The following is a 27,455-nucleotide window of genomic DNA, read 5'->3' as shown; positions in this document are numbered from 1 at the left end:
TCAGCTGTTGATATGACTAAGGATTTAAATGGCTGTTTTGAATTAAATGAAACTTTTAATGCACATGAAAAAGGCATAGGCTAGCCAAAAAACCACAGGTACCACTGACTTTTAGTAGAGGACCATGCCTGCCCCTTGTGTATTTATTTTCAATGCAAAGGTAATAATTTTGGAATGAAGCTTGCCTCAAGCTTTGGTCAGTGGGTGTACAGTGCCTCAGGGAGCCCTGTAGAATGAGAGCCTTTTGGTACGTAATATGTTAGGCTTTTGCTTCTCATCATCTTGACAGATTTCTAGATTTTTTAGTGTTATTACAGTTTCCTGCTAAATCTTGTTTTAGATTACTTGTTTCTTTTTTTTTTTTTCCATTTAATTGTGATTTCTAGTTGATTTGTTGTGGGGTTCATAATTGTTCTGGTCTTTATGTGAAAAGTTTGCTAGAGGGAAATAGGTCTTTATGTATAAAGTTATATATTTCTTAAATATTTTATAAACAACACACATCATAAAGAATTCATGGTAAGCTTCTGGGAAAAGAAGAACCAATTGAATAAAAGTAAGCGTGACTGGTAATTTCATTTTTTCTCTAGTAAAATTTGTCATGAACCTGAATCTCTAGCCACAGTAATTAGAAGTGAAATATTTTTATTGTGGTCATCCAACTTATTTGTAGAATAGGTACTTTTTTACTGTACGGAAGTTGTGTTGTTTCTCATACTCTCAGGTGTTTGTCTTGGAAACATCTCTGCTCAGTTGCAAAACGTTGTATGGCAACAAATTGGAAATAGTAATGATTTTAGTGATTGAAAAGGAAGTTTAGGGTGTCTCTGATGTAGCAAGCCAGCTGTCGTTTAGCAGCTTTTGTTTTCAGCAAGGAGGTGAATGCGTTTGTTTCCCCTGGAAGGCCGGTCCACCGTGGAAGAAAAGTCTTCTGAACAGAAGATTGTTTCGCTGATTGGCCTTTACATGAATTCCTGCTGTGGCAGCTACATTGAAAAGCCACCCTTGAACATGTTCTGCTTTTCTGCTTCGGTGCTGGTGCTGTCAGCAGTTGTTTTGTCCGTAGGATGTCAGATGTCACCTTCACAGTTCATAGTGATCCACTAAGCTGAAACGGTCTACTACTGTTTATCAGAGAAACATAGGTGAATTTGTCTTTTGGGAACCATGGAGAAATTTTGAATAGCTGTGAGAGGATTATGTTTACCTGAGAGGTTTAGTGTGTCTCAGTGCAAAGCATTACTATTTTACAGTAAGCAGTGTTGTTGTGTTAGACTGTACCTAAAAGGATCAGCAGGAACACTGTAGTACTCTACACCTGCATTGAGTTTTGCTGTGTGGATGGGAAGAGAACATCCACCAGAGATGACCCTCCTTTAATGCAGCAGTGAAGAAAAATGCCTTAATCATGGTGGACTGGATAAATGAAAATAGAGTAAGTATAGAGGCAGATTTGGGTTTTACTGGTTTAGGAATAGCTTCATTGGAATTGACTTTTATAAACTCAATAGAGTGAAAGTGGAACAAATGAGAGGAGTAGGAATTTACGGTTAGACTATTATCTTTTTTTAGATGACCAGTACAGTATTAGTGACCCATTAATATTTTGGACTCTATGCACTCGCTTTCTAAGAAAGGTATAAAAATACATTTGAACATGCTCTGAAATCACCAGGAAATATAGGAAAAAAAGAAGCAAATTTGGTGGAGTTAAAAGAATAAACACATTTCTTCCTTAATATATATATAATTTCCAATGATATATAAAATCACTCAAAAGATGCAAAGCATAGATGTAACTTTCCAGAAACCTTGGAGAGGAATTTCAAAATCAGCTTAAAGGATAACATTGAAAAAAAAAAAAAAAAAAACCCACCAAAAAAACCCCATACAACATTGGGGTCCCCACGGGGATCTTTTGTTTGAAGATGATTTACTAACTGTAATGATGAATTGAAAGTTAATCATCAATTACCAGGATAAAGCGTTCTGAACTGAAATGATAAAGACCTGGATTTACTTCCCAATATCTTGATTCCTTTTTTTATCTGTCTGTACTTACCCTTTCAGGGAACGTCAAACAGTTCTCACGTACTTTAGCAGTAGTAGCGTAATGCTGCTTAGGACTGAGACCTCAAAAGAGGGAATAGCACACAAAAAATAGCCACAGAGTTCTCCTGAAGGAGATGGGAAACAACAAAATACAGAACAAAAATCTTAAGTTTGAGATTTGGATTGATGTACTACCAAGACCTGAAAACGGAGAAAAGAACACACTGTTAACATAGTAATAAAGAGGAGTTGACCACAAATAGAAAAGCCTTCTGTCTGCTGCAAGCTGGAGCAATATTCAGATTAAAAACAAGTAAGGAGAAACATGGTGGAAGGACAGGCAGGCAGCTGCAGGAAATCCCACTTTTTAATAACATTTTCTATAAAATGGCAAAAAGGCTTTTGTTTTTCTTTCTTTTTTTACATCAAACACGAAAATGGATATTTGGAAAGGTTAAAGTGGAGATAGAAGGAAGAGGGAGAGGTAGGAAAAGGAATGAAATGTGGATTGCATGACAGTATCTTAAAGAACATTTTTGCACACTTCAAATGGGTTTTACCCTTAGCAGGCATAAGTGTTACAGTATTTGAAACAAGTATCTGAGCTCACCATTAGACCCCGTAGCTGAAGCCTTGCTTGAGACAGAGTGTGGTCAAGCATAATAAAGGGAATAGATTCTTTGTGTTTGGATGCATCTCTTTTTCCACATAGTTTCTAGAAAAGCTGGAGGGTTTTCTCCCTCCTCCCCATGTAGTGGCGCGTAGCAACTCAAAAAATTTACAATAGCTTTTTCTTAGCTAGTCTTGTAAAATAATTTTCAGCCAGTTAGCAGGAGAAAAATGAAAGCTCTCTTATTTCAGACCTTACCAAAGGAGTACAAGTCCTAACACAGGGAGCCTGCCAGGATCCAAGTGTGGGAATTTGAGGGCAAGTCTGAATGACAACGAAGTCTCGCCCATGCAGTATGATCTGTACGCTTCTTGATGCAGGTGCAGGGCTAGCTTTGCTCTGCTAGTTGTGCTTTCTACAGAGAGACCTTTTTTGTCGCTACAGCTGATGTCTTAAGCGTAAGTTACTTTTTTTAGCAGAACAGATCCTCCACAGGCTCTTCAAAATGAAAGACAGCAATGACCTGTGAGACCACATATGCAAGACCAATAAACATGCATGATACTGTCCCCAGCAGAAGGCATTTTGGATAAGAAAGACATTCTGTGCCTTGTTTTAGCCAAAGAATCTGCAGTTCCAAGTAGAATATTGATGTACTATGTCATGGCAAAATGTATCTTGTAAGGGACAAAATTGACGAAGCACCAAAGTTGCATGTAATTAATTTATCCTTGTACGTAACTCTGCATTGGTTGTACATTTATGGGATGTGCCTTAAGCCTACAGAACAGGGCTCAACAGGATTGTTAAGGGTACAGTTCTTCTATGCTTCCCAGTGCACAGTAGCAGGTATTTGTGCCGTGTTGTGCAATAACAGGTTTTATTCATACAGCTTGAGATTACTCTGTGCTGAGTGGTTGTGACTGAAACCAAGTGGGAAAGTGTTATTATGAACTCTGAAGGGAGGTGAAGCAGTATAAGTAGCGTTTAGATGTTTAACTTCCTGATGTTTTAACAGTTTCCCACTTGGGGAGTAGAAAAAGAAACTTAGTCTTTTCAATATTTCCACTATTGTAGAAAGAATCATCGGATTGAAGCCACACAGATGAAGAAAGCAATTAATAGCAGAAGAAAGATAAAGGGTGCCCACCTCCAGTGGATGTAGAAAAAACTAATTTTGCTTTGAGAATTTTTATAATAAAGAGATTAAATTATGAGGCTTTGTAAGAAACCATTTAGACTATCATTTCTTGCTCATTTAGACTATCATTTCTTGCTGAGATCTGTCTTGTATTTCTATGTTAATCATGAAGTTACTTTTCCCAAGGTTACAGAAAATGCAGAAAATGTCAAAGCTCAGTGGAAATGAGTGGGGGGAAAAAAAAAGTAAAATTAAAATCTGTTTCTTGGAAGAAAGGGCTTAGCAGAAACAGGAATAAGAAAAAATATATATGTGTGATAGCACTTACCTTAAGATACTGATAAAGTAAGAGAAAATAATGTTGAACAATTCACCCAGAAACAAAACTGTTGAAAACTGATCACTAATGCCTATAATATCCACACTGTTGGGTTTTTTTCAAAAAAAAGATTATATAGAAATAAAGGGTGAACTACTGACCTTCTTAAAGTTTGGGGTTTTTTTTGGCAAATCACACTGAGGGTTGAATGCACAATGAGAGAAGAAATTTTTAAATCACTTCTGCCACACATTGTATGTGACCTCAAACGATTTCCTCACTCACTTGTTTGCATTTCCATTTGGGAGAATGAAAAAAGCATTTGTACTTCACAGGTGAGTTGTGATAGTAAATGCATTAAATTATAAGAAATACTCAGATACACATGAGTGTTATAAGAACAGTAATAAACAGAAGAAATGTTGAAGGCAGAAATAAGTGAAGGTCAAAAGGCAGTAGAAGCATTGTGCTTCACTCCCTTCTGTGCCTCTGAAAATTTCTCCAATTGGTCTAGCTGAGATCTCAGAAGACCCTGAGTCTATATGACCCTCTAATTGCAATTAATGTTAAATTTGCACAGTAGTTGAACCTTTGACTTTCTTTTCCATCTACTCAGCCTTGAAAAGCTGCACGAAGCTTCTTTTTCTGACCATGCTGCAGGAGAATTATGCTTAAGTCACCTTATGTTAAACTTTAGGTTCAGTCTTTAGATATATTGCCTCTGCAGTAGGTCCTCCTGTTTTACCACTAATGTTGTATAATGCCCCTATGTTAGGTTTCCTCTCAAACAGCTCCCTGATATATCTGTTTTTCTCACTTCTCTTACGTTTCTGTTCAGTTTCCTGTTTTCTGTAGTCTAGAAATTAATTTAAGCATAGTTATATCATGTCTTACATTCACAGAACCTGATTCATTTTAGTTGCCGTCTGTTGCATATTTTGAATCTTTGCATTGTGCTTCCTATAATCCGGTAGTCAGAAATGTACATGTTACTCCCGTACTATTTCATTATACACTTAGCAGGCCCAGAGGTCTGCCAAGTGATGTTAGATTTCCTACCCTCTTAGAAAATCCATGGTAGTATTTTCTTTTGAAATTTATATAAGGTTTTTTTTTTTTCCCACCTTAGATGTTATGCATAGACTTAATAACAAGACCTTTCCTATAGCTTTGTTTTCAATGTATTTACATTTCAAAATTTAGAATGATGACTCACAAAGTGCATAGCTTAATATTTTGAAGAAAAGGCTTTCTATTATAAATGAAATTAAATGCAGGCTTTTAAGGAACCTTGTTTGTTGCAAACACAGTGCACACAGTATTGCGAAGTCTATCAAATATTCATGGAGTAATGGGTTATAGTCTTCCAAATGTGTTTTTTTTTTCTTTTGCCTGTGCGGCAGAGCAGTGTAACTTGCATCACCAACTGCCCTTACTTGTACAAAGATCTGTATTAGCAGTGGGAGGCTTTCCAGTCCAATAGGACTTTTTATATGGATGATGTCCCTACAGGCACAATGCATTCTTATTTTTAAATAGTAGGTAGAGTTTCAAACTCAATCCTACACTTATGTCTATGTTGGTCATCCTAATGACTTTAAAAAAAATATGATAAAACAACAAGTAGTTGATGAAGAAATAATTTTGCTGTACTAAGTACCTGACAGGCAGTTGCCGTAGCATTGTCTATAATAACTTGAATTATTTTAAATCCAATTCAGTGTTTCAGTGCATGTATCTGCAGGAGCACTGGCAATCTCTTTATTTCCAAAAAAGCAGCATGTAACTGCACAGTATACATTTCTCAGCTTTATTCCAAATCCTCTAAAGAAACAAGGAGCATGTAGATTCTCACCCAGCTACTCCAGTAACTCTTAGCCTGAAGGAGCTAAGAGTTTTACACTAAATCAAATTCTGTGTAAAGGACATCACAATCTTAGTCTTACTCTTAACAAAGAATCGGAAAATCCGATTTTGACCATACTTGTCCTTCTGCTGGAATAACTGTTGGAAACATGCATCAAGTAGCAGTCGATCCTTTTTTCTCTTGTAGACACTTCTAACCTCTGCCTAGGGAAAGGATAAGCTACTTCCAATAGCACTCTCCTCTTATTTCCATTTCTTCTTCTATCCTCCTCTTGTGACTCTCCATTAATCCCTTTCATCCTCCAAGGCCCAACATCTAATGTTACTCTTGTCCTTTAACTCTTCCAAAAATAAAATTCTGCAACTGCTTCTGGGAAATGCTTTTTATATATGTCCAAGTGCCTGTGATATTTCTAAAAAGATCTCGGACATCTAAGTGCTGTGTAAACTACTTATTTTTAACGGCAGAATGTTGACCTAGGATCAGTGTGTGTTTCAGAAAACAGCGCAAAATGGAAATTCATCCTTTTACAAAAGGCTGTGGAAGGCTTATGAGCCACGTGAACTCCACTTAGGCTTTTAAAGTAGGGCATAACTGCAACTTGCTTCTGTAGCATGGGCCTTGTCCTGGCTTTTCTGACTTTTTCATTTTTAGAAGACTGCATTTATATTAATTTGGGGGCATTTCACTTAATTGGGCAGTCATGGTTTACTAAAACAGAGCTAGAGTTGTAAATACAACCTTCCCCCCATAAACTAATACTACAGTATAATGTAGGGGGGTTAACACTGCAGTTGGGTGGTGTTCTGTCACTTTCAGATTTAACATAACAAAAAATAAATCTGTGTTCTTCTGACTATGACAGTCATTACTCTTTATGGGTAAGTAATCTATTTGTAGCACAGGTCTAGTAGTCATCACAGTGTGGTTTTCAGTGCTGTTTTGAAAAAAGAGAACAAATGTCCAGTGTTGCTAGAGTAACTTCAGTTTCCTTTGCCCAGATGTTAATTAACCTTTTACTAAGCTAACTATTAGGAGGGGTAGGAATTTTCTATCTGTTAAATGTGATGATGATTATATTCCTGTGAGTTTACACGCTGAGCTTCCTATTCTGTTGTACTACTGAAAGAAGGAAGAAGTGACTTTAAAATTAAAAATATTAATTTAAATTTGTTAATATGTCCTAAAGTTATATTAGCTTGTTTGGATTTTTTTTTCTTGGTTGCCTGGCATCCTGCTGCTATCCAATTGCTTAATTCCTGGTCCTGTGAACTTTTTAAGCCCCAAAACCCAAGCATGCTCAAGGTATAATTTTACAACTCTACTTTCTTTTTTTTTTTTTTTTTTTAAGTAAGTTGTACACACCGTAACGCCTAAATCTCCTTTCACTCTATCCTTTTTCTTAAAGTATTTTTTAATAAAATCTGTATTATATTCTCTGAAATATCTTCTGAAGATCCTGTTCATGTGAGCAGGTTGAATCCAATGACACTCACAGGAGTAACTCGTGTACTTAAAGCTGCTCAAATGCTGAAATTTTAAATGTTTCACCACATCACTACCGTAGCCTTGATTCGCTATCTGTAAACTGTGTGTCATCCTTAGGTACATTAGGTGATTTTAATTTCATTATTTTACATTCTTTGAGTTTTGAAATGTTTTTGTTTTCTTTATAAATCAGATCAACAAATTTAAAATAGCTTGATGGCTTATGGTGGTAATGAGCATACCGCTTAGTTTTCAACACTTCAGCATTTTATATCAGCAAATAAGAAGCAAGTATGTGATCATTATGGCTTAGTATTCAGTGTTCTGCCTAGTGTATTTCTAGGAGCTGAGATTTGCCTCTGATTACAATCTTGACTTCTTTTCCTATTCGCTAACATGATTAGTCTCCCAATTAGTCAGCTGATTATCTTTAATGCTATTAATGCATATGTTTTCAGATTTGAGTCTGAAATGTCGTGTTTCTGGCAGTGCACTGCACTAATTATTTGAGTGTCTTCGTTAGATGAAGAAAGACTTGATGCAAAATGCTCTCCTTTTCCTTCCTCACAGTGAAATCTAGGAAATCCAAAATGTTTCGGTACTGCCAGAATTCCACAATTTTCCTCAAAATAAAGTTGAGAGGGAAACTTTGTAAGCAGGGTTGTCCTACCAAGTACTGAGTTGTTCACTATCTGAGGCACAGATGCGGTTGCGTCTGTGCACTTTCTTCCTCCTTATTCTGCCCACCCTGCCTATTCCCCAAAACTCAATATTCATATTTTATCCTGACACGTAGCCAGGCAAGCACCTGTTTGTAGGGCCTGAAGGAGAGAGAGCAGCTGAGAGTGTGCTGTAGGATGCCAGAACAATCCCCGTTGTTCACAGCCAGGCCAGTGCCTAAGGTCCCTGGCTCTAATTGGAGCCATTGTTTCATTTATAGCAAGAGCTGTCCATTGCTGTGCCGTGGTATTTCTATTCCACAAAATAGGTTATACTGGGAAAAATCTGTTGTATTCAGTATTTGCACTCTTTGGCAGTATCTTATTTCTCGACTCCAACCTAGTGATTCTATGATTCATCAGCCAATGGCATGAAAGCAGTAAGGAAGATGGGAGCTGTTAGCCTTGGCATCCTTTTTTCCTTCAGGTGAGATACTCATGTGTTTAGGTAAGACCTCTATGTAATACAGCTTGAAGGACTAGTCTCTGATAAAGAGCTTGGATATGTATTTGCAGACATTCATTGTGACTCATCAAGTAAATCATACTCATTTTCCAAATTAGTACTGTAGCTTATCAGATATGTACTTTCCAGACAGCTGTGGTCTGTTAAATTTATCATTTTCTTTTTGAGAAAATTAAAATTCAAAGTTAAAATGAAACTTTGGGGCAAATTTTTAGCAAAAAGAGATTGGAACATTTTTCAAGTGAGAAATGTTAGTGGGTGGATTTAAAATTACAGGTTGTTTTGGCCTGAGCAAGTGGTTTTAACAAGACGGCTGTAAATGGAACCTCTTTTACTAAAATGGTACAAGTTTCTAGGTACTTGTTCTCCTTTCATAAGTCTCAGTAATGCAATTTTTGCTCTGAAGACTTTAACAGTTTCTGATAATATAAAACTATTAAATTTCTTCTGCTAAATGAAGCGGTTCATTCTTGTTTTTGTCTGCTTATGTCTTCTATTACAGAAGTCTGATTATGTCTATAATCATTTCAAAAAAGTGTAAGATTGCATAACAGTGATATCAGAATAGAATTATTCTATCAAAAAAACTTTAAATGTAAAAAGACCTGCTCAGTATCATTGATTAGTGATCCTGACCAGTATAATTTCCAGGAAACCAGATTCCAAAATAAAAAAAGTAAACACTATTTATGTGGTCTGTTTATCTTTTTTTTTGGAGCTGCTCTCAGTCATAGGCTCCTGTTCTTTTGCTTTCAAGGTATTATGTCTGCATCTAGTATTTCTCCCTTGGATATACCCAAATTGTATGCAGAAAATCCCAGAAGAAAGAATTATTTTTAACTCTCACAGTAGCAAAAAATATAGAAGTCATCTATGCCGACATCCATTTCTGCTATATCTAAATCATAAAGTTAATATACACTCAGCACATATATCTATCTATCTATACATAGATGAAGGCATGAGTTAAAAGCTGTCAGAATCTACTGAAGTTAATTGGATTGTTCCCATTTGTTTGTTAAATACCTTGAGTTTAGCATTTAGTTAATAATCCTGTAGCTGAAAAGCTGGAATGAATTGGCAAAACTTTATTGAATCCACAGTGCTAATGAACTAAAACCTTAAAGGAGAATTGTAAATTTAAAATTTTGTCTCCTCCCATGGAAATTACTCATTATTGATGCTGAAGTGAAAACAACTGCCAAGGTTATCATACTGTTTGGTCCATAAGCAATCTTTGCTGTCTCATAGGAACAGGCTATTAGCTGTCTGGTACAGGAATAACTTTCACTTTCCCCAGTTTATTTGGTACTTTGATAGTCTAAAGGACTGTTTTGGTGCCAGTGGTTTGCTCTACTTGCTGTAGGCAGTCATTCTGCTCAGCAGGATGGGGCTTGGATTACTGCGATATTTTTTCAGTAATATCTGTTGACTTGGGAAAGGGTCATAACGACTGTTTGGCTCAAATGTTCTCAGAAGTACTCCTCGTAGGTTAGGTTTGCTTACTTTCTAAACAGAAAATATTCTAGCCATATCAAGGAATACTCTTAAACGGACCCTAATAATTATCACTAAAGAGTTAAAGTGATTATAAAGTAACCAAATTTTATCTGTATGGTTATTGCAAAACACTATATTTAATTTAGCTACTGATTTCATTATCAAAAAACCTTGCATGAAACCTCCGACTATCATTATAATTTGTTACTTCACACTTTGCAAATTCTCTAAAATTGTTAGGGAAGAAAAAGAACCTTTTACCCCACTAGGATCAGCTTTTTAAAAGACTGAAACATAGTTCAGTATAAAAATGCTGGTAGCTGCATGTACTGTCGTCCTAAGCAAGCAGTCTTCTGAAAATGAAAATAAATAAAAGCAGAAGGGAGGGGAGAGTACCTTTTGTGTAATGCTGTGAAATGTTATGCTTTTATCTATTGTGCATTTTGTTGCTTTCCTCCAGAGATCAGGGTTATTGTCCGCAGATAAAGAATTAGAAATGTCATATCTTCCCAAACCCGTCAAATCTCACTTAAATGGCTGTTGTGAAAATGGAAGCAAGGGTTACTCTGACATTTTGCTCTTAAATTTGCTATGCTTTTTGTAAATAATATATTGTAGGCCTAGGCTTGACATTTTGTAAATCTGTTTTATTTCGGTGATCACTTCCTGTTCACCAGCTTCTCTGTTAAGGTATTTAATTATTAAATAGTAATCATGAAGGCAAAGTTTCTACTGTAAGGGTTTTGAGTCTTGCATCTGTATAGAAGTCGACAGTAGCTGTGTAAATATGTGGTCCCAAGTATCACTGCTTGTCTGTAAGTTTTGCCAGATTAGAAGTGATGTGCTGATTTCCTTTCATGCTCTATTCAGTAAAAGGATTTCATCTATCCGTATGGGAATCCTTAATATAATGTGCAGAGCAAGTCAACTTTAGTTTCAAAACAAGTAGCATGCTAATATTGAAAACATGTCAAAATGAAAATGATTTTTTCTTATGACAAGTATTTGATCCCACAAATCTTGAAGTGCTGGCTGCGTTCTTCTTGTTTTGTGATGCTCTATTGCAGAGATGTTTTGAGGTTTTCTGCCTGAAATTATGCTTTTCTAAAAATACAGTATGTAAATAGGAGAAAATAAGTGAGTCAAGGCACTTTTCTTCTGACAGCCTTTTACACTAATGCTGCCCTCTCAGTTCTCCCATCACTGTTTTGCAGAGCTATACACTTCGAGTCTGTCAAAAGGTGTGGTAATGAGAGCACATATAATTATGTTTTTAAAAGCTGTTGACCACAGTCCTAATTAAATGGTCTTTTAAGGATGCTTTGAATGCTTGGAATAGTGGAGAAACATTTGACTTGAAGTGTCTTTATTTTTTTTAAGATCCAAGTTAACGTAAAGGCTGTAGTTCTGAACACAAGGTTATTGGTATCGGCATTTATTTTTTTAAGGTACTTACATATTTCAGTAATGTTCAAAGCTTCAACTCTGTAGGAAGGATCTGTGTTAAAAAGTCATATAGGAGAACCTGCCTGTATATGTGTGTGTATGCATATATTTGCGTAGCCATATATAACTGAAGGAAAATCATCAACCTTTACCTTCCAGGAAAAAACTTTGGTGTGTGAATGTTTTAAAACATTTAAACATGACTATCTATATGAATATTACATATAGATAGATGTAAAGTAGCAAAAGTATTATCTCCGATAACAAGAGAGAAGCCAGGGTATGACAGTAAGAACAAGGAAACTCTGTGACTTGGGTACCAGCATCAGTTTTAGGTGTTTGCGAGGTTCTGGCCAATGCTGAAACAAACCTTTACAGTTAATGAAGTAGGGTGCCTACTGTGAATGACTCGACATCCTTGGGTGCTCGCTGTAGAGTAAAAGTTTCTTGGTGCTACTCAAAATGCCGCAAGAAGTCCTGTGATTTGGATTTAATATCAGGAAATCAAAAGGTTGATCAGCAACATGCTTTGCCTACAAACTTCCTGCCCTTCTGTCTGCTGAGTGTTTACAGGGAGAGTGTTGGATTGCAGTCATCTTTACCACATAAAATGTTCTCCTCCCTTCAACACTTTCCAGAAGAGTACAATTCTAGAAGAGAATTAAGTTTTACTGAAAAAAAGAAATTGGAAAAAATAGAGAAAATTGAGAAAATAAGACTTGCACGTTATTTATGATCTCTATGATGTGCAAGTGTGTGGATTTCTAGATGGGAAAATACTTCCCAGGTTGCAGCATTACAGTGAATTATATAGAGATCAAAGCATGTGGCTTAAAACCAGATGATGCAAAGTACATTGGGGAGAGGGGTGGGAGAACTTTTCATTCCAAACTCTATATGAAAATATTATGCACAATTAACTTGATTTTCTCTGCAATGTTCAATTACATGGTTACATGAAGACCATTTTGCTCTGCTATTTAGACTATGAAACGGAGTCTCAAGAGGACTGGACTGTATGCTCAGCTGTGCCATAAACAAAATGATATAGCTGCTGTAGTACCAGCCCCTGCAGTTAATAGAATTAGTTGGGGAGAAGGCTTTTCCAGCAGAAGGCAGACTGACAGTGTTTGTGCCTAGCAAAAGTAACTATTTGTGCAAGAATTCCAAACCTGTCTCCCCTGCCAAGACTGCTATTTTGAGCTAGTTTCTTTATGAAGAGAGATATTTTGGGGCAAGATTAAAAGATGATGTTTGTGTCCAGTTGTTGTTTCAGGCTGAATCTTTTCCATTCAGGTTCTGAGAACAGAATAAGGCAATGAAATAAAAGATAAAATTTATGTTCAATATATATTTTAATTATATATTGATATTCCAGTCAAGTAGCAGTGAATGCTTTCTGAAAACATATTTTATTGATGTGGATGACCCACCCTACCTATCTGAAACAATGTAACACAAAAAAGGCACAGAAGCAGTGAAAAAGAGCAGGAACCTTACCAGTTTTACATAAATTGATGGTGGCTCCTTCAACTGTGTCTCTTTGTATGTCCTTATAAAAGGATGCACTTACTGCATCCTAACTTGCACTATTATTACAGCAGTGGTATAGGGATCTCTGAAAGAAAGTGGAGGTTAATATTGATATGTGGATGGTGATTGTTAATCTTCCTTTTGGAACTGAAAATTAGTGTCTTAAAATTACAAATCTTCAGTTCTATTGCATTAGCTAAATATGATCACTTTTTTTTTAAGCTTGTGGTCTCAGACAATTTCATATCTTCCTTAAAATTAGGAAGCAATTTGATTATGAAAGCTGTAGAAAATGAATGTGGTGTTTTATTTGCATGTATCCAGACTGAAGATCAATGCATTTATAAAAAAAGAATTTCAACCTCTCAAACATACTACCAAAGCTCTGTGATAAAATTAAATTTTCTATCTGTTGATTAGATATATCTACAGAATAACTGGAGGAAGATGCAAATTTGGGATGCTCATTCTTCCTTAACTTCCGAGTTGACCATCTGGCCCAGATGCAGATTAGAGCTGTTCTGTTAATGGCAGTGGATCTGTCTTTATACCGTTATGAGATTTAGCCTATTGACTTCAGAGAACTTACTCGGATGCTTAAAATTAAGCATGTGCATCAGTCTTCATTAGGATCTGGATTGTAATAATTACCTGTAGAAGGAGAGAATTGATTCATGGTCTGAAAGCTGAGGTGCTGGCACAGCTGTGTAATGTAGTATTCCATTCATTCTAGCAGTGTGTCACCCTAGAATATGAGTATCTGTAAAACCATATGAATTATTAATGCAAGTAAAATGTTAAAAGCTGCATGGACTCCTGATATAGGCAAGTGAGGTGGCACTGGCGTGGTAGATGCTGATGACAACCACGTAACAGCTTACAAATTTCATTTTTCTTGTTTGTAACCTGCCCATCCTTCACCTCTGGAAGTTTGTACTCCAACTGCAGTGTTTCTGTTAAATGCATGGGCTTTGTTTTTCTCTGTCAACATTGGGCAGCAGAGTCCTGGTCTGTTCCTGGTCTTTCCTCACATGTAATTCCAGTGGATAGGACAGCCACTGCTTCCTCATCAGCATCTGTTCCTTTCTTCATTATCCCTGGAAAGAAGATAAACATCTTTCTGTTCTCTGTCTCCTCTCCGTTGTAATTTCCTCCTGCCATTGGCTAAGAAGTCGGTGTTGTTCAGAAGCGAGATGTCTAGAATAATTATCAGGCTGTTGGTTGTTCTGCTGAGTTGCTTCCTACTTCTACTATGTATACTCCATGCATGTGCTATGTTTTCATTGCTGCCCTATAAGGATTAGAAGGCAGCTCACCTAGGATATTATGTTTGTAGTTTACAGAAAGTTAGGAAAGAAATGCACCTTTTGCTGTCTTTAAACCTGTCCTGGCAAATCCTTCACTTGAGTGGTACCACCGTGTCTGCTGGGACAGAGTAGAGCTCTGTGTAAGGCATATCATGGTACCAAAAGCTATCTAGAAGGGCAATTAGATTGATTTAGTAGCCTACCACGAAGCAAAGAGTGCCTGATATACAGACTCGTTTGGGCTGCTCTCCACAGGGTGTGAACATAAGTGCCTTCACCCCGAGAATATACTGAATTTCACTCCGCTCCTAAAAAGCGGAGTGAAACTTGTATTCCCAGATTCCGATCTGATTTAAATTCATGCAAGTGTAGTGTTCAGTAATGAAGTTCCTTCAGATTTAAGGGAAATCAAGATCCAACTAGTGTGATTAATCTTATGAATAAAAAGGTTCAGGGTTAGACATTCTTTCTGCGTGACACTTCAGCAATATGCTATTATAAAAGCCACAGCAGGCGTTAGTCTTGAAGTGTCAGAATTGCTTCTTTGGTGACAAAGCATTTATACATGTAAATTTTCAAAGAAAGTTGCCAACCCTTTTGTGGGTTCAATTTGCACCTGTCATTCACTCGCAGATGCAAATTTGAGTTACTTGCAGCTCTAATTACAGTACTTGATTGTCATCACAAATCAGGTAGCAAGATGTGAAATGACTGAAATTTGTGCCATTGTTTGTTGTTAAAACATGAGTGCAAATGTTACTATCGAAAAACAAAGTCGACCAGGGCTTTACCCTGCTGGTATGCTCTACAAATAAGTACAATATGGAAATAAAAAGAATTTAAAGAGGAAAAATAACAAGAAAAGGAGTGAGCATGTGGTGAAGACAGCTATAAGGGAAAATATAAAGTAGATTATTTTGTCTATTGCAACAAAGTGTGATAATAGATATTTTTTCAGTTAAGTGTTTCTTAAGACCCAGCTGCAGTTTTTACCTTCCAGATCTTCCTTCTGTAAGGAATTCTAGTTCTTTTATTTTTGCTGACAGCTTTCTAATTTTCAAATGAAAGATGATGATTTTATAAAATTATTCATTAGATGACTATTATGCTGTATCCTTCCAATTTGTCACTAAATTTATAAGAAATTCTTATATAGTTGTTCTAATTTCAGCATGTAAGAATTTGATTTTTGAATTCTCTTCACTGAAAATGTTGAGGTGTGAAGATTGTTAATTATAACTCATGGTTAATTTCTTTTAAATTAAAACTAGGAGATAGGTACAACATGTCATTGTGCCTCAGCTAACATCTGCTAGACTGTGATAATTCAGCACAAATATTTTTTTAGTTGGAGAGTCTGTTGCATAAAAATGATAGTTGAAATAACAAAGAATTCATTACTTTATATTTGCATCTGAGGGCAGGGCCAAAGAAGGCAAGGTAATTTCACATCACAAGTCTTCAATTCTCAATTAAAAAATGTACTAATGAAGAAGGAATAGCAGTGGATGTAAGGAAGCACTTATCTAAGTTTAGAGATAAGTATATAGTTGTATTTAACATGTGCACTACCAGATTCTGTGGTGTTTCAACCCTCACGGTGAATTTTTCCAGTACCTGTGGAACTTCAACAGTCAGCCTTAATCTCATCTCTATCTCTTTCTATTGAACAGACACCTTAACGCAAAGAATGATTATTACTATGGAGATTTCTAAATTGCTAGATCTGTGGAGTCTACTTCACCTAATATAAAAGGTCTTTTTTTTCTTTCCCACTTTTCTCATTACCAAAGGAGAACATTTTGGCCTGAACAATGGCTGTATACATAAGTACAGATTTGTTAACTTTAGAGGTTTTGTGCTATTGTTTTACAAAATGGTGTCAACTTGCAGTATGACTTTTTATGATGAATAGGTTTCCCAGGCCAAAAAGCTAATGATATCCACAGCTTCCGTGCCTCCTACGCACACGTGGTCCAAAAGGCTATGGATAATTTCTGCCAAATCAAGACCATAGAGGCTTCATAATCAGCTTTAATGTATTTGAGAGCTAAAGTACCTTAGTCCTTCATCAAAGGGAATGATAAAACCCAGAATTAATATAGCTGGACTTTAATTATTTCTGAGCGCATAATTACTCTTTAGCTAACTGGACAGGAGGTATGTTATGTCTCTTACTTTGAGCGAAGGAAAGCCAGCTGCAAGCATACGGTAGTCAACTACTGAGATTTTAAAATGTATGATGTTACTTCCTTAGCACTGATTGCAGTACAGATAGAATAAGTGTTTGAATAACACTTTAAATAATATCAATTTTTTTTAAAGTAAACGAGTAGAGAGTTCTTTAGGAGTTCTTCCTGGACATAGAATTCCTTTAGCTTTTGTAGCCAGACTATTCATTGCCTTTAGGAAATATAAAATGCAGTAGTTCCTTCTTCCCCTTTTTAATATGACATAGGGGTCTACTTTCCCATTAGAATTAATGAGAGTTATGGGTATGCAGCGACATGAGGCTAAATGAGAGTAAACTTTGGAGAGCCTCTTGATAAGTAAATCATCTTTGCATCAGCATTTTAGAGGCTTAAGTAACTGCCCTCACTCCCCCGCCTTATTTATGGTACCCAATTACTTTAATATTTATTATGTAAACTTTAGATAAAATTTAGGCCAGCAAGCTAAGGCAGTGAATCTAGTTGAAGGTTTATGTCTTACAAGTAGTAAGATGGTCTTTTTGTAACCGATGACAGTTTTTGCAAGTGAAGTGCTCAAAGAGGAAGAATAAGTGAGCTGTCACAAAAAGTGACAAGAAACTGCAGTGGAAAAATAGTGGACAGTAACCGTAGACAAAAGACGTTTTGGCAATCATCGTTCATTAAAGTGTATTTTTTTTTTCCACTGGCTCCTAGTCCATCATTTCTTAGTATCAGTATCTTTAAAATTAGTTTGTTACCTGAAAGGAGTATTAAAATGATGGATGAACCAGGAAGAATCATGAACAGTCAGGGCTAAAGAAATAAATCTAGTTCAGGGATAGATTTGATTTACAAAATCATAAACTTTCTGTAAAATATTGAGACCTGCAGCAAATAATTTTAAATTACACATGTACTAAGCAATTTCAGCCTTGATTTGTTTTTATTTTAAAAGGCTGTTGCTGTTACATTTTGTAGGATCTTTCTGTAAGACTTTTTTTGTTTATTTGATAGTGACTTCATCATGGTTTGTTGTGCAAGAACTCAAGAAATCAGTCTCTGTGATCATACAGATGTTGCTATGCTGTTAGTCAATTTAGTGCTTACCCAGACAATCAAGAAAAAGCCACTGATTTTGGAATGACATTTACTGCTGGGTGGAAGTCCAATCCAGAATTTCTCTTAATACCGCTACCTAATTGTAAAAATTTTTTTCAGTAGCCAGGTAGGAAATGAAAAACACGGTACATAAACATCCAAGCTAAGAGCTCTGCCTCCTCTTTGAGGATTCCAGATTGAACCACTTGATATTGCTGTGTGCCATCTTAACAGCTGTGAGCGCAGTGGGTTTTAGGCTGATGATTCTTTTAGGGATTGTAGAGCAGCTTATAAATACAACTTAAGTTTTATACCATCTCTGTGTGTATAGTTCAAGTACAGGTAACAAGTTTCACACCTGATAAATGACAGATCTCAGAAAGCATCGTAACTCTAGGAAGCAGAAAAATCTGTGTGAAGCATTTTGCTTGTTTCTCTAAGCCAGCTGTTGCTGAGATCTAAATGTGGTGCGTTATATTTGCAGACTCAAGTGAACCTGTGGCAGAAATGGAATTTCTTCATTTCCTTAACAGCATCCTCTTATTGGTGCCCGGTGGGTCTGCAGCAAATCACCATCTGGGAGTAGTCTTCTTGCTTAAGGAATGTGATGAGCAGAGACCCCCTGTATTGTGAAATAGGAACACAGCTGTAGCAGAAAGCATGCTTAATCTATGACAGCTTAAAAAATAGGTCAGTCCCCTTGCAAAAGGAATTGTGTATGGTACGTATTACAATATGATTATAAGGAAGGTGGCCTGATCTTTCTTGTTTGTTTTTCAGAGAAACAGCTATATAAATACTAGATTAGCCCAGGTTATTTTTAATAGCTAGATTCAATTATGCTTCACTCTATTGTAAAATCAGAGGTGGTATGAGATCAGTCATTTGCATTGAGATGGTTGAGATCTGGAATAGTGATCGATACAAAATAGCTCACAGTGGCCGCTATTCACTGTTTTGGTTTCATGTAGAAAAAAAGTTGCCGCTCTCTGTGCAAGTTAGTTGGAGAAATGCGTGCTCTTTGCCTTTCCAGATGCTACTTCGTCCCTTTTTTGGTGACTTCGAAAATGTTTAAAGATAACAAGAAGCCATTAAAAATGGCTGTGTCTGGCTCTTCATTAAGTGCATAGCTCTTAAAATTCTTATTTTCATTCTTCTGGTTCACCGTGCTGAGAACCCACCACAAAATTATTGTTATTCTCGGCATATATCTCTTACTTTACTAGTTTTAGTGTTTTAGAAGTAAAGTTGCTGTGGTGTAAGAATGGAGGGCAGCAAAACATTTGAATACATGAGTTTGGATAGGGCCACATTATCTAGATCCTATATATTGTAAAGATTATATTCAGAGCTTGTATTGGGAAAAGCTGTTGCCTCCTCAAGGCTCTGTGCTAAACAAAGTTATTGTTGCAGGTGTAACTGTGAAAGCTCATATTTAATTTATGAGGTATAATTCTAGTGTTCTGTATTAGAATGAGTTTAAAATCGTACTCCTGACTGACTCAATAATTAGTGTATTCAGCTTTGGTTTTCAATAGTATGGTCCAGTTTCTAGAATCACGGTTAATATATCATGGTACTTCATGGGTTGTTTCTGTTTCTTAAGTCCATGCACCTGGTAAAGACATTTTATGAATTCTTTTTTTATCACTCAGATACAGGGTATTTTGCCTATAAATGACAGGTTTAATGCTGAATGACTGATATCCTGTAAAATATGAGCTAGATAGTGCTTTTAAAATACAAATGTTTTAAAACTCCATAGTGCTTAGAGTTAATGCATGTCTCTTGCCTACATCTACTGCAAATATCAACACATACTGTTCATCTCTTTTGTTGTTGTTTTTGTCTATTGCTATTTTATGCATGAGAGAGTTCTTGTTTTCTACTCTGTGCTTGGCTGGCTTTTTCTTTTTTTGTTACTTATTCCTGGGTTCGTACTGATTGCTTTTTTGCATGCAAATTACAGAATGTCATGGAAATGAGAGAGCTCTGAAAAAAAAGGAAAGATAATGCTGAGTTCCAACTGTCTTTTGTTTGTGCGTAAGTGTGTAAAATATGATGTGGAAATATTTTGAGAATGGCCTTTGACTTTCCTTCTGGTGTATATTTTTATTACTCAATAAAGGACTGGGCATTTTTCCCATTGGAAAATATGAGGAATCTATTAATACTTGTTAATAATACAGATGCTGGGCATGAAGGAATTTTATCTTGCTGTCTCTTTACAGAAGGAAGGAATTATGATACTGTGTGTCTTGCCCAAGCTAAAACTTCAATTTCATATTCAATGCAACTTTTGTATATTGTGCGTATATTGGCCCCACTGAAAACAATTACAAAAATAATTGTCTTCAGTTGGTCTAGGATTTCTTTCTAGTTTACGTATGGATTTTCATGTTTTCTTACAAATATCTCAGCAGGTAGTCAAAGGTTTCAAGGGAATTTACAGTTCTATTTAAAAGAGAATGTAATGAGTGTATAAGATTTAAAAGAAAATAGCCAAACCCATGCTTATCTTTCTAAAGCATGAGCTTAAATTGTTGAATGTGGAAATACGAAATTAGCATTTCACAGAAAATATTGTTAGCCACCATACTGCATCAAATGCAAGAAGTAATTTGGCACTCTACTATTCCTAATAATAACAAAACCAAAAAAGACCTAAATTAAGTAGATAAATGTAGTTTATCGTGGGTATGCTTTTAGTAAACAAGCTTTGATTCTTCTTTTGAAAACAATAAAGCACTGGGCTCTTGGATTCTTGTGCTTGATGTTTCTAATAGCCATACCCACTAAGGAAGGTTTTGCTGTAATGTTTGAAAAATGTAATGAAAAATGGGTTGTTACAAACTAAGATTGCCCTCCCTGCAAATGTTTTTCTTGAAACGTCCACGGGAATTTAATATTCACTGTTTTTTTTCCTCAGTCTTGTATATTCTTGAATTGTCTTTTTTCCTCCATTTTCTCCGTTCTCAATCCTAGGTCCCCTTACAAAGAAACAGACAGATGATTTAGGTGATAATGACGGTGCTGAAGATGAAGGTATTTTTTTGCCGCCAAACTGATTTGCATGACAAGGATCCCTGAAAATCTTTTTTCTCCCCTCTTTTTTTGACTTCTTGTCTTCTTTTGAAGAGTTTTTTTTTATTCCCATTTTTGATGTGTTTTGTCTTCTTGCTTGTTGTTATACATATATATATTTTTAATTTTTTAAAAGAAAGAATGTTGTTAAGTTCTACATTTTGATACAAAACAGTAACAATATTTAAAGAGGAGGGGTTTTTGTTTTCTTGAAATGGACTTTTGATATGTTGCATCCCACCTTTTGACTGAAATTTGTCCATACTATTTAAACTAACACTTTTAAAGTTTCTCTGTACACCTTTTTTGCATGTTTTCTAACCCTATGTATTCACCAAGTACAAAGATGTTTCTTTTTTCACTGACTGATCTCAGTTTGATAAATATATGAAATGTTGTGTTTATAAAAAGCAAAATACAGAAAATTCTTAGAAAGTGTCTCTTAAGCAACTGAATTTCCCCGAATACAATAACTTTTGCATTTACCTTGTCATGAACAAATATAAACAAATGCAAGACTATTCCACCTCCCTGTAGAAGAGAGAATGGCAGGCAATATTTGCAGCTGGTGAGGCTCAGAGCAGTGAATTCACTGGAGCTAAACTGATGTAATCTAAAAGAATCTGATCCCTTCTGTTTTCTCCATAACCAGCTAAAGATACCTATCTGCTTGTGCTGACCCTTAGAAAACCCTATTACAAAGTAAATTGGAAGTTTGAAATGTCAAGCATATTATTCTATTTATGAATTATGTCTGTTAATCACATAATCTATGCACATTTGATATTTTTTCAAGTCTATGAAAATGGTAACAAAGATGCTCTTTCTCCTGAGCAATCTCATCCCTTCACATAATGTGCATCAGAATTCTGAGTCTTAAAAATATATTTTGTATATTTTATGATGAATGATTAAAATAAATTACCATATAAGATTACTATAGTTGCTGCTTTCTTCTCTTTTAATATCTAGAGGTTTGGGGGTTTTTTTTTGCCAGATACTAAGATGAAGCTTAATTGTAAAATGCAAGGCTTTTAATTAAGATATTTTTCATCACGAAGAACATGTAACTGTTTTACTGATACAGAAACATGCAGTCCTCTCACAACAGATGAAGAAAGGCAAATATGAGTATTTAATTTCTTACCCAGTAAAAGAACAGTCTTTGAGTTAACCCACAAATTTATATTTCTGATTTATGGTTCTGTACTGAATGCATGTGAAGCATATGAATGAAAGCCCACCTTGTTGGCCGGAGATTTCAAGGAAAAACCTAATTGAAAATCTCCTTTGAAAGCTCTCGTATTATTCAGAGTTAAGTATGATAATTCAGATCCACTTAGCTCTATGAGGCCAAGTAATTTCCATTACTTCTACATTAGTTCCTGACAAAATATTGCAAGGGACATCCTTGTGCCTTCTCCAAGACCTGTGATATTGAATTAGCCATTGTAAAAGTTACTCTGTCTTCTTTTAACAATATGTTTTAAGAAACTGTTTGAAACCTGGGTTATTCATCCAGTGGACCTTAATGGCTCTCCTAAATTGCTGTATAATTGCCAAGACAGGTGCTAATAGCTTAACATTTGTCGAGTCTTCCTCTGCTTAGACATATTTAAAAGAGACTACTCAGTTTACTAAAATTCAGCAGAGTGTGGGTGCTATCAGAACGCGGTTTAGTCTGTAGACTGAGATGACGGCAGAGATCTCGGTCTTTGGAGAACAAGTTTCCATGTCAGAGAAACCCAGTCTCCCACATTGACAATTGTAGGAAAGAAAGGACCATAAGAACACAGCAGTTAAATTAGGGGGAAGAAACACTTTTACAACACTAATAAGTCCCTAATTTATAGAACTGGGATTAACTTTCTCTGGCATAAAGGTGACAGTGGTTTTGTTCTCCTTTCTGTGCCGATTGAAGAACGCAGGCAGCAGTTTAGTCTGTCACTATTTCCGAGAGTCATAAAGAAACGGGGCAAATTTATGTTTTTATGATCAGTAGATACTGAAGGCAGCTGGGATAGTCTGCAGAGCTGATAGAAACTGTCCGCCGAGGCCCTGCATTTCACTCTCCCTCAGCGGAGAAGCAGGATCGGATGACCTACACTTTGTGAACCTGCTTCTCTAGAGCTCTAGCACTTGTCTATGCAAATCTGAGGAGCTCACAAACTTCAAGTCATATGCATTTGAGTACAAATAGCAGGAAAGAGAGAGGAGAAGCTAAAAGCCACCTTAGCTGTCTAGATTTCTGCTAACCTGTCCTTCAGACTCTTCACCTTTTACAAGTATGGCAGCCTTTACTCAATATAAAAATCTACAAATGAATAACTGGGTAGAAAATAAAAGAAATACCAGACTGAATGAATTATGAAGTTGGAATATTAGGGAGTCAGAATGAGAAACTCTCATATAACCATAGAATCTGTGCTACATAAATAATGTCCAGTGATTTCTAAAATGCCCAGGGTGGTCTCTATATTAAGAAATTCAGAACTCCCATGTCCATTTCTAGTATTATACTTTTCCTGAAGAAAGACCTTTCATAGCAGTTTCCTGGATCAAATGCCTGGAAAGTATTCCATATTGTCTCACTCAAACATCAGAGTTTGATTAGAAGATATCGTTTTAAAACTGTTCAGTAATCTTATTCCCATCTGCTGCTACGTGTCAGTAGCACAGAATTGCAGTCCAAATCTTGCCAGCACAAGCACTGGAGTCCATAATCAAACTTGGATCCCTGGTATGTGCTGCAACCAGTAGACCAGGCTTAATTACATCATTTTTCATTTTTGTTTTCAAAAGACCCAAAGGCAGTAGTGCACATTACCAGCTAATGATCTGCAAATTTACTGCTTAAAAAATGAAGGTGTTTTCAAATTCTGAGTGTGAAATGTGTGAAAAGTCAAATTATAGAAATGCCTTTCTCTCCACCCCCTAGTCTGGATGCAGTCTTGTTTCTGATTAACCCTTTCATTTACTGTTGAAATTGCTTACATATTTTCAATAAGTATTGAACAACTTAAGCAGCCACCACAAACAACAGTGGCAAAACCACCTGCAACCAATGAGCATTGGAGGCTTCCCTTTTAATAGTAGTGATGATTTTCTCTATTTACTGACAGGCAAGCAAGCAAGCAATATCTAGTGTAGATGCAAGGTTTTACTTGAAGTTGTTCAACAATTGAATGAGCTGTTCTTTCCCCAGTCTAGAAGCAAGGCTTAGTTTAAAGTAGTAAAATGTTTTAATCTTAATATCTTTTCTCAGTCTTAATGTTGGTAAGATAATAATTTAACTTAGATTTAATTTGGCAAAAAACAATGACTCTTTATGCACCCTTAGTTCCTATATGCTAAAATCATAGCATCACTCAAAATACAGTAACATGAATAATTAGCCTATGTATTCAGGGATCAGAACTGGACTTCTTGGTAGTTAGTGCTGTATGAAATATCCATGAAAGTTTGCTCACAAATGAATTCTTCTCATACACCATTCTGTCATACACACCATACCTGGTGCGTCAATTTTAGATCCTTATTTAGTCCCCGATGCTACTTAATCATCTCAGTTTTTAATGTATTCAGTCTCACAGCATCCTTCTGTGATAGAGGAATGCTCTTGTTCCATCATTAGAAATGAGGAATACAGATGCTAAGATTGAGGAGTGCAGACACCACGTCCATAGTAAAGCAGGGAACAGAGTGTACGCTTCAGAAGCGGAGTCTGCTCTGTAATTGCTAGATATTTCTACTCTTCCCTTCTCCGTTCCAGTCTCTCCTGTGAAAAAGGAGACAGATTAGGATCGAGTGTTGTTGTTTGTTCACAGGCTGTAACTGTGATGATTCTGATCATTTAGTCTGATGCTCTGTCTTATATGGGCTATTGGACTTCATTGACTGAAGGATGTTCTTGGTCTAAAGCATGTTTTAAATCAAAACAAACAAAAATCCACTCAAATTTTAAATCGTTAATGATGCAGAACGCATCTGCAAATCCCTTCTTATGCTTAACAGACTGTAGTGTCACTGGCGCAAAAGAACGCATTTCAGGATTGAGGATCTTCTCCAAAAACCCCTATCGCTCCATTAGTATTAAAATAGACTAGGTTGCCAAGTTTAGCATTTCATCTGCTTTCAGCCGTCATGGTAAGAAATAGGGAGAGAAACAATCTTTCTGTCTGGCACTAATTGTACATTTTCAGACTTCAGAGATCAGTAAATAGCAGAACACATTTGTCTACCTTGCAAAGCAACCACATGCTCCAGCCTTAATTACATCCTCTAATGAGTTCCAACCAGGCAGCACAGATACTACTTTGGGTGAGCTTGTTCACTGATACACGCAGGAATATTGATGATTCCTGTTCGTTGTATCACCCATTCATGTCAGTTCTATGATTCCAACTCCCAAGTATAGATTCCAGTGTCACTTGCACATTGAATTTTGTTGATTGTATTTTCCCCTTTCCACTGAGAACCTCAGTTCAGATTATGTTGAATTTTTGCACTGATGTTATTCATACTTGAAAAAGTGCATAACAAGAAGGAGGAGGTAATTGTATTTATCCTAAACGTGATGGGTGCAAGCTCTATTTTAATACATGAATTGTGTCTCAAACCTCGCTTCCATTCGTAACAGAAGTGCAATAGTTACTTTAATAGTCTCAGAATGTCTAGTTTTCTATCACATGTTAAAAATGTGGCATTAATGGATGCTTGCATATTAGCACTGCTAATTGCACTAGCTTATTAAAATAGCAGTGCATCTATGAGGTATCTGAGAGATTTGAACTGGAAGGTCAACTGTTAAGACTTTTAGATGATCAAGAGTTGCACTGATTGGTACCATGATCTACTTAAATATTTTGGGACAAAAGCTTATGGAGGAGTTATGCATATATCCATATAATATTTGATATAAGGAACTCAGTAACCAAACTCAAAGTTCTCCACTCGTGTGCTGTTTCATGTTCAAAAAACATGATTTATTTAATACCTACATCAAAATGTCACAATTTTCATAGCATTTAGGAAAACTCTGCTTGTGACATCTGTGCTGAACTAATTATATTTTAGTACTAAGTTGTCTCCAGGTAGGCTTTCTTACTTTCCCATTTTGGCTGTTCCCTGCAAATTGTATAATTTGTTAAGTCACGTGGCCAATTCACATCAGCTTCAAATGACTGAAGCTGTAATTATGTTTTGTTATAGATGACAATTGTGACTGATATTCACAGTCAGACCCCATTCCCTGTTGTGTGATGTAACAAACACAGAATAAAAGAAAGCCCTATTCCTGAATTGCCTGTAAGGTAATTAAGACCAGACATAAAAAGGAGATGCAACAAACATTAGGAAGGTACAGAAGAGAGGAGATGCTGGAAATTGTAGTAAGAAAGTTCATGCATATGTCATATAAATAAGATCATTTTCTGCTCTACAGTAAGACCTACTTAGATGTTTTATGAACTACTCATTTAAAGACAAATCACAGTACTCAAAACTCATCTCTGTGTGAATAAAAGTAAACAGTTGAGTTTGAGGAGTATTTTGAACAGCCCTATCCCTGCATGTCTTTGAAAATGTTCTTGTGTTTGCTTTTTTATTAAAGCAACGCTTAGTAAAATGTAACAAAATAATGGTAAACAAATGGTACACAATTAGATCAGTGTGTAAATCTACACTTGGAAGAAATGCTACGTTTGCACCCCAGTTCTTCAGATTCAGTATGAGCTGCTTCCACAACTAACTGTTAATCTACATCCATGAATAGCCATTAATGTGTGTGAGAAAGAGTAACTATGTTTTACTGAGACCCCTCAGTTCTGAGCACCTGTTCCCAAAGGACTGATGCCAGCTTGTAGGAAAAAAATGAAAGATGTATCAAATCATTTATGGTCAGGTTTTGACAAGTTTCTGAGTGCCAAAATCTCAATTATTTTCTTTGTTGAGTTGGGCACTTAACTCCAATAAGCACTTCCGAAAATATCTTATACTTCCTCCATTTTAATTTTAAAGGATGATAGTTTTCATAGGAGAACATTTACTCTTGGGTAGGAATCAATTCTTCATTATGGTCTGATTTTTTTTCTCTCTTTCTTTGATCTTATTATTTAATAACTTCCACTAGTTAATAACATCTGTACTTAAACGGTACTCTCTCAGCTGAATCTTTGTGCCTTTGAAACGTTCCTAGCAATAGTCTGCAATTAATATGAAACCACTGACTGTCAGAGCAAAATGCAGTGATCTCTCCTCTTCACATGAAGAGCTTCATAGCTTCTATATAATCCGTAGCCCAAAGTCGCACTGGCTTCAGCTGAATACTGCATAACCTCGCAGATGTCTCCGGTACTAGATGGCTGTCTGAGACACCCAGAAGCACCATTTATCTTTTGTCGAAGGGATTTTTTTAAGACTGATGGCAAAGTAGCACGGGGAAAATTCATACTGCACATCATCTGCTCTGACATGGCACATAGGTAGAGCTGAAAATCAGTCTTCATCAGTCTGTAATACTTACAAAATATTAATGGTAGGAAATGACACAAGTATGGCACGGTTAGAATTTACTCAGAGAATCTCTTCTTTTTATGTCAGATTTTACTCATGAACGTGTGCTTCCTTTCTCAG

General features: G+C 36.2%; 1 protein-coding gene across 7 annotated transcripts in view; it reads left to right on the top strand.

Moving 5' to 3' along the window:
• The window catches only part of NLGN1 (neuroligin 1), a 386,535-nt gene that overhangs the window by 160,713 nt on the left and 198,367 nt on the right, over nucleotides 1-27,455 (top strand). For 5 of the 7 annotated variants that reach the window (XM_054074821.1, XM_054074820.1, XM_054074823.1 and 2 more), the window contains one exon: nucleotides 20,724-20,783. The exons of the other annotated variants lie outside the window; for them this stretch is intronic. In XM_054074821.1, the coding sequence (XP_053930796.1) occupies nucleotides 20,724-20,783 (60 nt within the window). The remainder of the gene's footprint in view (nucleotides 1-20,723; nucleotides 20,784-27,455) is intronic. 7 annotated transcript variants of the gene reach the window in all.

The sequence above is a fragment of the Cuculus canorus genome, chromosome 9, assembly GCF_017976375.1.
Source record: "Cuculus canorus isolate bCucCan1 chromosome 9, bCucCan1.pri, whole genome shotgun sequence".
NCBI classification, from domain to species: Eukaryota; Metazoa; Chordata; class Aves; order Cuculiformes; family Cuculidae; genus Cuculus; species Cuculus canorus.
The sequence above is the reverse complement of the archived record's forward strand: the minus strand, read 5'-3'. Positions and strand labels throughout refer to the sequence as shown.